The sequence below is a fragment of the Ammospiza caudacuta genome, chromosome 31, assembly GCF_027887145.1.
Source record: "Ammospiza caudacuta isolate bAmmCau1 chromosome 31, bAmmCau1.pri, whole genome shotgun sequence".
Lineage (NCBI taxonomy): Eukaryota > Metazoa > Chordata > Aves > Passeriformes > Passerellidae > Ammospiza > Ammospiza caudacuta.
Genome location: NC_080623.1, coordinates 2,422,612 through 2,433,180, shown reverse-complemented (window position 1 = coordinate 2,433,180; position 10,569 = coordinate 2,422,612). Strand labels below are relative to the sequence as shown.

Below are 10,569 nucleotides of genomic sequence, written 5' to 3'. Positions count from 1 at the left end.
CCACCTGCCCCATGTCCCACTTGTCCCCCTGTCCCCACCTGTCCCCCCCGTCCCCCCTGTCCTCACCTGCCCCATGTCCCCACTGGGGCATCCTCTGTCCCCACCTGCCCCCCCCCCCCACCTGTCCCCCTTTTCCCCCACCTGCCCCATGTCCCACCCCATCCCCCTGTCCCCCCACATGTCCTCCTGTCCCCACCTGTCCTCCTGTCCCCACCTGCTCCCGTCCTCCCTGTTCCCTTGTCCTCACCTGTCCCCCTTTTCTCCCACCTGTCCCCCCACCTGCCCCATGTCCCCAACTGCCCCCCTACCTGTCCCACCCATCCCGTTGTCCTCACCTGTCCCCTGTCCCTCTCCCCTCTCTGTCACACCCCTCTGTCCCTTGGGACCCCCCAAACCCACCCTGGGGGTGTCAGGGATGGGATGGGGGTGTCAGGGACACAATGGGGGTCTCAGGATGGGATGGGGGTGTCAGGGACACAATGGGGGTGTCAGGGATGGGATGGGGGTGTCAGGGATGGGATGGGGGTGTCAGGGACACAATGGGGGTGTCAGGGATGGGATGGGGGTGTCAGGGACACAATGGGGGTGTCAGGGACACAATGGGGGTGTCAGGGATGGGATGGGGGTGTCAGGGACACAACGGGGGTCTCAGGATGGGATGGGGGTGTCAGGGACACAATGGGGGTGTCAGGGACACAACGGGGGTCTCAGGATGGGATGGGGGTGCCCCCCCAGCTGTGCCCCCCCCATTGCTGCCCCCATATTGGGGTTGGGCTCTTTGGGGTCTGAGCCCCAAATGTGGATTTGCCATTCAAACCCTGCAGGGGGGGGGTCCCTGGGGGAGCTCGGGGGGGCAGGAGGGGTTTGGGGGTGCAGGGGGGGGTTGGGGAGCGGGAGCCCCCACAAAACACCCGGCCTGGATTCCGCACCTTTATTCAGCCTCACCCCACACTGGGGGGGGCTCTCGCTGCCCCAGCCTGGCATGGGGGGCACAAGGGGGGGTCCGTGTGTGAACCCAGGGGGTTCAGCCGCCCCCCTCAGCCCGGGGGGGCTCCTGGGGGGGCTCCTCCCCGCACTGGAAGCGCAGGAAGTCGCACACCCGGAGGCCGCCCCGGTCGCGCAGGTACCGCCCCAGGGGCACGCCCGGCTCCATCAGTGCCCCCTGTGCCAGCAGCCGCGTCTCGCTGTCCCCCCCCCAGCTCGTCCTCGGGGGTGCCCAGGGCGGTGGGCGCCATGCCCACCACGTGCTGCGCCACCCTGCGCCCCAACTCCCGCAGCTCGGCCGGGGGGGGCCCCGGGCCCGGCCCCCCGCACGCCACCAGCGCCCCGTAGGTGCCCATGGCCACGGCGGGCCCGGCGGGCACCCAGCCGTGGGCGTAGGTGGCAACGAAACCGCCGGGGGGGGCACGGAGCCAGCCGGCCCGGCGCAGTGCCAGGCGCTCGCCCAGGCGGCCTGGGGGGGACAGAGGGGGGGGAAATGTCAGCACCCCCAAAAATGGGGGGAGAGGGCATGGAGAGAGAGCAGAACCCCCCAAAAAGGGTCCTGGAGCAGCCAGAGCCCAGCCCAGGGTGTGCCCTGCACAGAGAGGGGCTGGCACGGGCTGGGGGCACTGGGGAGGGGCACTGGGGGCACTGGGAGTGTCAGGTTCTGGGGGAACTGGGGGCACTGCGGAGGGGCATTGGGGACACTGGGAGCATTGGGGACACTGGGGGGCACTGGGGGCACTGGGCACACTGGTGAGGAGCACTGGGAGCATTGGGGGCACTGGGGAAACTGGGGAGGGCATTGGCAACACTGGGGAAGGGCATTGGGACTGCCAGGCTCAGGGGACACTGGGAGTGTCAGGGTGTGGGGGCACTGGGGGCACTGGGGAGGGGCACTGGGGGCACTGGGGAGGGGCACTGGGGGGGTTATCTGGCATCACGGGGGGTTGGGGTTCAGCAGACTTGGGACATAAAAGGACAAGGAGGAAAACTGGGATTGCATAGAAAGGGCACTGGGGGCACTGGGATGTACTGGGAGGGGCACTGGGATGTACTGGGAGGGGCACTGGGCACACTGGGATGTACTGGGCACACTGGGCACACTGGGATGGGCACTCACCCATGGCCAGTGCCAGGTGCTCGCTCAGCAGCTCCCCCCCGTCCGCTGCCCGCACCTGGGCCAGCTCCTCCTCTGGCAGCAGGAGCTGGGGAGAGGGGTCAGAGGGGCACCCCAACAGCCCTGGCACCCCCAAACCCTGCCCAGCACCCCCAAAACATCCCCCAACACCCCCAAACTCTGCCCCAACCCCCCTGGCACCCTCAAACCCTGCCCAGCAACCCTGGCACCCCCAAACACTGCCCAAACATCCCCAAACCCTGCCCCAAGAGCCCTGGCACCCCCAAACCCTGCCCAACATTCCCTGGCACCTCCAAACCCTGCCCAGCACCCCCAAAACCCCCAAACTCTGCCCCAACCCCCCTGGAACCCCCAAACCTTGCCCCAACATCCCCAAACCCTGCCCAAACACCCCTGGCACCCCCAAACCCTCCGCTAACACCCCTGCCACCCCAAACCCTGCCCCAAAACCCCCTGGGACACCCAAACCCTACCCAAACACCCCTGGTACCCCCAAACCCTTCCCAACACCCCCTGGGACCCCCAAACCCTGCCCCAACACCCCCAAAACCTCCCCTAAACCCCCTGGCACCCCCCAAGAACCCAACACCGTCTGTGCCAGCCCAACTCCCCCAAGACCCTCGACACCCCCAAACTCCCTGGCAGCCCAATGCCCCCCCTGGCACCCCAATGGCCCCCTGGCAGCCCAGTGCCCCCCTCACAGCCCACCTTGGTGCCCGAGGCCCCCTGGCAGTGCCCCAGGACCCCCCTGGCCGCCATCTCCACCAGCTGCTGGAAGTCGGGGGTCCGCGCCACGAAATCCGTCTCACAGTTCACCTGGGGGGGAGGGACACGGTGACCCTGGGGACACTGAGACCCCCGGAAGGGACACGGGGACCCCCAGCCCCCCCCTCACTCACCTCCACCATGACGGCGGCCGAGCCCTCGCTCAGGACCCCCACGAGCCCCTGCCGGGCCCGGGCAGCCCCGGGGGCAGCGGCCCTGGCCCAGCCCCGGCGGCGCGACTCGGCCTCCAGCCAGGCCTCGGCCTGGGGACACGGGGGCACAGGGTCACCTCAGGGTCCCTGGCACTGACAGGGTCACCCCAGCACTGACAGGGTCAGCTCAGCACTGCCAGGGTCACCCCAGTGTCCCCCAGCACTGACAGAGTCACTCCAATGTCCCCAGCACTGACAGGGTCACCCCAGTGTCCCCCAGCACTGACAGAGTCACTCCAATGTCCCCAGCACTGCCAGGGTCACCCCAGTGTCCCCAGCACTGACAGGGCCATCCCAGTACTGCCAGGGTCACCCCAGTGTCCCCAGCACCGACAGAGTCACTCCAATGTCCCCAGCACTGACAGGGTCACCCCAGTGTCCCTGTCACTGCCAAGGTCAGCCCAGAACTGACAGGGCCACCGCAATGTCCCCCAGCATTGACAGGGCCATCCCAGTGTCCCCAGCAGTGACAGGGTCACCCCACTGTCTCTGTCACTAACAGGGTCACCTCAGTACTGACAGGGTCACCCCAGTGTCCCCAGCGCTGCCAGGGTCACCCCAGTGTCCCCATCCCCACCCCTCAGCCTGAGGGGGACACGGGCAGGGGGGGCACAGACCAGACCCAACCCCACTGCCCTCCCACCCCCCCCAGGGCTGGGCCTGCTCTGGTCCTGGTGCCCCCAAAGCCCCCCTGTCCCAGAGCCCCCCTGCCCAAACACCCCCTGTTCCAAATACCCCCCATCCCAAATACCCCCTGCCCAAGGACCCCCTCTCCCAGTGCACCCCTGCCCCAAAAACCCCCTGCCCCAGGGAACCCCTTGTCAAAGCCCCCCTGCCCCAAATACCCCCTGCCCAAAGCCCCCCTCCCCCAAAGCCCCCTTGCCCCAGAGCCCCCTGTCTCACAGACCCCCTGCCCCAGGGATCCCCTTCTCAAAGCCCCCCTGTCCCAAACAGCCTCTGCCCCAAGCCTGTCCCAAAGACCACCTTCCCCAAAGCCCCCCTGCCCCAGGGACCCCCGCTCCCAAAGCCCCCCTGTCCCAAGGACCCCCTGCCCCATCGACCCTCTTGTCCCAAGGACCCCCTGCCCAAATATCCCCCATGCCAAATACCACCCCCGTCCCAAAGCCCCTCTGCCCCAAAGACCCCCTGCTCCCAGAGCCCCCCTGTCCCAAGGACCCCTTCCCCAAAGCCCCCCTGTCCCAGAGCCCCCCTGCCTCAGGCACCCCCTGCCCCAAATACCCCCTGCCCAAAGCCCCCCTCCCCCAAAGCCCCCTTGCCCCAGAACCCCCCTGCCCCAAATACCCCCTGCCCCAAAGCCCCCCTGCCCAAAGCCCCCCTGCCCCAAAGCCCCCTTGTCCCAGAGCCCCCCTGCCCCTAAGACCTCCTGTCCCAAATACCCCCTGCCCCAAATACCCCCTCCCCCAAAGACCCCTTGCTCCAGAACCCCCCTGCCCCAAATACCCCCTGCCCCAAAGTCCCCCTCCCCCAAAGCCCCCATGCCCCAGAACCCCCCTGCCCACATACCCCCTGCCCCAAAGCCCCCCTGCCCAAAGCCCCCATGCCCCAGAACCCCCCTGCCCCAAATACCCCCTCCCCCAAAGACCCCTTGCTCCAGAACCCCCCTGCCCCAAATACCCCCTGCCCCAAAGTCCCCCTCCCCCAGAGCCCCCCTGCGACCCCCAGAGTCCCCCCCACTCATCCGCCCCCCCCAGCTCCCCAGGTCCCCGTTCTCCTCCCGGTTTCTGTGTCCCCCCCGGTGCCGCCCCCTCCCGTTCCCCCCCGTTTCCGCACCTGCCGCAGGTCGCCCCCCGCCCGCTCCAGCGCCTCCCGGCAGCGCAGCACGGGCTGCCCGGTGCGCGCCCGCAGCTCCCGCAGCTCCCGCAGCGCCGGCGGGGCCGCGCTCAGCCAGCGGCACGGGGCGGCCTGCGGGACACGGGGGGTCACGGACGGGCCTCGGGGGGCCCGAGGGGCGCGGGAGGGCCGGTATGAGGGGCACGGGGGGTACCGGAGGCGGGGGAAAGCGCAGAGTGGGGGCGGGGGGCGCCCGAAGATAGCCGGGGGTCACGGGAATGGGGGGACCCGAGGTTGGGGGTCCCGGAGATCTCGGGGGTCACGGGTGTCCCGGAGCCGTGGGGTCCCAGGGTTCCCGGTAGTCCCGGTACTGGGGATCACAGGGCTGGGGGGTCCCGGTGGTCCCGGGGCTAGGGGATCACGGGGTTCCCGGTGGTCCGGGGCTGGGGTTCTGGGGGTCCCAGGGCTCGGATTCCCGGTGGTCCCGGGGCTCGGGGGTCCCAGGGGTCTCGGAGTTGTGAGGTCACGGGGCTGGGACGGTCCCAGGGCTGGGGGTTCCCGGTGGTCCCGGGGCTGGGGTTCCGGGGTTCCGGTTTCCCGGTGGTCCCGGGGCTGGGGTTCTGGGGTTCCGGTTTCCCGGTGGTCCCGGGGCTGGGGTTCCGGGGTCCCGGTTTCCCGGTGGTCCCGGGGCTGGGGTTCTGGGGTTCCGGTTTCCCGGTGGTCCCGGGGCTGGGGTTCTGGGGGTTCCGGTTTCCCGGTGGTCCCGGGGCTGGGGTTCTGGGGTTCCGGTTTCCCGGTGGTCCCGGTCTCACCCGCGCCGCCGCCCCGAGCGCGCCCAGCGCCGCGCGCTGCATCCCGGCCTGCCCGCGGCGCGCCGCGTGACGTCACGGCCCGGTGAAGGATCGGGGAGCGGGGCCGCGATTGGCTGCGCGCGCGTGCGTGTGACGTCACGCGGGCGCCACGGAGGCGCGGGATTGGCTGAGGGGGAAGAGGAGGGGCTCGAAACGCCCGGCCCGAACCCCCCCGCACCCGAGAGAGCCCCGGACCTGAGACCCCAGACCCTCACAAACCCCCCACAGCCTCACAGACCCCAGACCCTCACAGACCACAGACCCTGAGAGACCCTCCCCGCACCCGAGAGACCCCTGGACCTGAGACCCCAGACTCTCACAAACCCCCCACAGCCTCACAGACCCCAGACCCTCACAGACCACAGACCCTGAGAGACCCTCCCCGCACCCGAGAGACCCTCGGCCCTCACAAAGCTCCCAGACCCTCATGGGCCCCCCTCCAGCCTCAGAGACCCCCGACCCTCACAGACCTCCCGTGGCGCTCACAGACCTCCCCAGCCTCAAAAACACTCTGACCCTCACAGATCCCCCTCCCGCCCTAATGGACTCCTGACCCTCACAGAGCCCCCTGAACCCGAGAGACCCCCGACCCCCCTAGCCCTCACAGAACCCCCGGGACCCTCAGAGACCCCAGACCCTTACAGTCCCCAGACCGTCAGAGACCCCAGACTTTCACAGATCCACCCCGCACCCAAGAGACCCCCAGCCCTCACAGAGCCCAGACCCTCACAGACCTTCCCCCCCCACCTCATAGACCCTCTCAGACCCTCCCTGGTCCTCACAACCCCCCCTCCCACTCTCATAGAGCCCCCAGCCTCACAAAGCCCCCCGGGCCCTCACAGACCCCCGACCCTCACAGATTCCTCCCACCCTCACAGAACCCCCGATTCTCAAAGACCCCCCCGACTCTCAAACCCCACCTGACCCTCACAGACCCCCTCCAGGCTGTCCCCTTCCCCAAACCCCCTCCAGCCCCCCCAAATCACACACAGCGCCTGAACTGCGACCCTCGGCACCATTTAATCCCCAGTGAGAGACCCCAGCCCGGGCCTGTCCCGCTCCGGGGCTCCGTCCCGCGGGGTCAGAGAGCCCAGCCCGGGCCTGTCCCGCTCCGGGGCTCCGTCCCGCGGGGTCAGAGAGCCCAGCCCGGGTCCGCCCCGCTCCGGGGCTCTGTCCCGCGGTGTGAGGGACCCCAGCCCGGGCCTGTCCTGCTCCAAAGGGGCTCCGTCCCGCGGGGTCAGAGAGCCCAGCCCGGGCCTGTCCTGCTCCAAAGGGGCTCCGTCCCGCGGGGTGACCGCGTAGATCTCGATGTCCCGCTCGGGCTCCCGCCGCAGCAGCCGCACCCCGAAGAAGGGCGGCAGCAGCTGCCGGAAGAAGCGGGCGGCCCCGGCCTCGCCGCCGCGCAGGCGGGCGCTGAGCAGCGCCTGGGCCGGCGGCACCAGCAGGTGCCGGAGGGTGCTCAGCAGCGGGGCGAAGGAGCGGGGGTCGTACACGATGTCGGAGCCCAGGATGAGGTGGAACTTGGGCGGGAAGCGGCGCTGGTCGCGGCCCCAGCGCAGCGCCCGCACCCGCGGCCCCGCCGCGCTCCCCGGGAAGTTGAGCCGCGCGTTCTCCCGGAGCTGCGGCAGCGCCGGCGGCCGGTCCGTGAGCGTCACCTCGGCCCCTGCGGGGCAGCGCGGCCGTCAGCGGGGCACGGACCCCCGGTAACCCCCCAGAGCACGGTTAACAGTGGGCGAGTGGGTGGGTCAGCCCTGGGACCCCCACCCCAAAATCACGGTAAAACCCCTGAGGCAGAGTGAGGAACACCCCCTTGGAACGCCATCCCAAAACCCCCTGAGCCACAGTGAGGAAAAAACCCTCGGAACCCCCACCCCAAAACCCCCCCACATCCCAAAAATCCGCGAGGCAGAGTGAGAAACACCCCAAACACCCCCACTGGATCTCCCCAAACCCTCCCCGACCCCAATAAACCCCAAGCCCAAAGCGGGGGGGGGGGGGGGGGGGTAACCACCTGTGGCCCCCCCAGATCCCAATAAACTCCAGGGTTGCTCACACCAGTTTCCAGTTCTGTACTGGGCGGGAGAACTGGGATTCCCCCCCCACCCCAGGTGCCCCCCACAGGTATCCCCACCCTTTCCCCAGGTAGCCCCCCCCACCCACGGTGCCCCCCGTACCCAGCATGGCAGCGAAGATGCCCACGATGCCGGTACCGGCGCCCAGCTCCAGCACCCGCCGCCCCGCCAGCTCCAGGTTCTGCTCGCCCAGGAACCGGCACAGGGACAGGGCCTGGGGGACACAGAGGGGACACTGGGGGGACCCAGCCCATGGGAGACCCCCAGAGCCCCCCCAGCGCTGCTTCTTGTGCCCCCAGGGTCCCCCCGGTCCTCCCACGGCCACCCGGTGCCCCCCGGAGTGGCCACCACGGTCCGGGATGCCCAGGACCCCTCACCCCCGGTCAGGGTGCCCGTTCTCGGTGCCCCCTCCGGTGTTCCCCGTTCCCCCCATGACTCGGTAGCCCCTCCCCAATCACTCATCGCTGCCGGTGCCCACCGCGATGTCACCCCCCGGTACCCCTGTCCTCTCGGGGTCCCCCATTGCCCATCCCTCCTGCCACCCCTGGCATGTCGCGTGTGTCCCCTCCGGGATCCCACTCCCGGTACGCCCGGGATGTCACCTCCCCGCTCCCGGTGTCCCCGACATCCCCGTACCCTCGGCCTCCCCCGGCTTTCCCATCACCCGCTGTCCCCCGGGATGTCACCCACAGCCCCGGGATGTGCCCCGCGCCCCCGGTGCCGCTCACCGCCTCCCAGACGGCCCCGGCGAGCCCGAGCCGCGGCCCGTGGTGCTCCGCGATGTGCAGGACGCGCCCGCACAGCCGGAACCGGCGCCGCTCCGGGAAGGTCTCGGCGAAGAGCTCGGGGTCCCGGGGGAACACGGCCCGCAGTGCCTCTTCCTCTTCCTCTTCCTCTTCCTCTTCCTCTTCCTCTTCCTCTTCCTCTTCCTCTTCCTCGTTCTCTTCCTCCCCCTCCCGCCCCCCCCCGGTCCCCACGTGGCACCCGGGCGCCGCCATCGTAGAAAGGGGCGGGGCCGGGTCGAGCCCCCGAATCTGATTGGTCGATCCAATTAAGCCACGCCCCTCAGCGGGTGCTAGGGCTCCGCCCACGGAGCGCGCTCCGTCCCGCCGCCCGCGGCCCCGGGGTGGGTTCGGTGTCCCCCGGTGCCACCGCACGGGTGTCACAGTCCTGTCCCCAGCACCATTGTGCGAGTGTCACACACCCGGCCCCGGTGCCACCGCACGGGTGTCACAGTCCTGTCCCCAGCACCATTGTGCGAGTGTCACACACCCGTCCCCGGTGCCACCGTGCGGAGTGTCACAGTTCTGTCCCTGGTGCCACCGTGCAGGTGTCACGTACCCGCCCCCGATGTCACCGCTCGGGTGTCACAGTCCCATCCCCGGTGCCACCGTGCGGAATGTCACACAGCCGTCCCCAGTGCCACCGGGCGGGTCTCACAGTCCCGTCCCTGGTGCCACTGACAGGAGTGTCACAGACCCGTCCCGGTGTCACCATGCAGGTGTCACGGACGTGTCCCCGGTGCCACCAAACGGGTGTCACAGACCCGTTCCCGGTGCCACTGGCAGGGGTGTCATGGACCCGTCCCCAGTGCCACCGAGCAGGTGTCACGGATACATCCCCGGTGCCACCGGCAGGGGTGGCACGGACCCGTCCCGGAAGCCACTGTGCAGATGTCACATACCCTCCCTCGGTGCCACCGGGCGGGTGTCACGGACCCATCCCCAGCGCCACTGACAGGGGTGTCACAATCCCGTCCCTGGTGCTACCGTGCAGGTGTCACGGACCCGTCCCCAGTGCCACCACGTGGGTGTCACACACCCGTCCTCAGCGCCACCGGGCGGGTCTCACAGTCCCATCCCTGGTGCCACTGACAGGGGTGTCACAGACCCGTCCCGGTGTCACCGTGCAGGTGTCACAGACCCGTCCCGGTGTCACCGTGCAGGTGTCACGGACTCGTCCCCAGTGTCACCGTGCAGGTGTCACGGACTCATCCCCGGTGCCATCGTGCAGAATGTCACACACTCGTCCCCGGTGCCATCTGAGCCGGGCTCCCTGAGCTCTCGGTGACCGGGGGGTGGGGCTGTCGTGTTCTGTCCTTACGAACGGGGTTCGTGACGCTTCGTGGATTGATCTGAGTGCAAAAAGAACTGACATGGTACAAGGGGGTTTGCAATGATAATCAAAACAGATGCAGCTTTATTGAATGACCACAGCAAAGTGCGATAGAGGGGTTAAGGGAGAGAAAAAGATAGAGAAAGAAAAAGAAAAAAGAGAGAGGCGGGGGGATATAGCTACCAAACGTAAAGACGAAGTCCTTTGGTCCAATCCAGCCGAGGATCTGCCCGTTCCCTCAGGGAGATCTCAAAATCTCCGCCTAACTCAGAGGTTTTTATTATGATAACTCTATTGGAAATTGTGAGGTTTTTATTATGATAACTCTATTGGAAATCGTGAGGGGGAGGAAACAGATGCAATAAGGAACAGATGTAACAGGTAGTCCATGTTCTCAGCAGTAAGTGAGAGCCGTTGTTTTTGTGGTCACAACCTGCAGGCAAACATCTCGCTTCGGTCAGCTTGCCTCCCCCACACACCTCCCCGGGGTGGGGGGGTCAGTCCCAGCCCTTGGAAGGAGCAGAGGGGCCTTTTAATGTCTCAGTCCTTGATGGGGAGGCTCCTTACATCCCAGTCTGTCTGTCACGGTGGTTGTAAAACAGGTGAGGATCTTCTGTGGGAGACCACCTGAAATTCAGGAG

General features: G+C 68.4%; 2 protein-coding genes across 2 annotated transcripts; both read right to left on the bottom strand.

Moving 5' to 3' along the window:
* Positions 1-917: 917 nt before the first annotated feature.
* On the bottom strand, positions 918-5,744 carry TSFM (Ts translation elongation factor, mitochondrial). The gene is given in 7 exon segments (XM_058821980.1): positions 918-1,195; positions 1,197-1,453; positions 2,105-2,189; positions 2,831-2,938; positions 3,022-3,150; positions 4,891-5,022; positions 5,313-5,744. Coding segments are annotated over 7 exon segments (1,314 nt in total). The 3' UTR covers positions 918-1,024.
* A 1,016-nt stretch (positions 5,745-6,760) lies between these two features.
* EEF1AKMT3 (EEF1A lysine methyltransferase 3) lies at positions 6,761-8,811 on the bottom strand. Its single transcript, XM_058821979.1, has 3 exons — positions 8,542-8,811; positions 7,916-8,027; positions 6,761-7,404 (listed from the first exon to the last, which is right to left on the bottom strand). Exons 1-3 carry the CDS (start codon positions 8,809-8,811, stop codon positions 6,761-6,763), a joined length of 1,026 nt encoding a protein of 341 aa, XP_058677962.1.
* Positions 8,812-10,569: the final 1,758 nt, after the last annotated feature.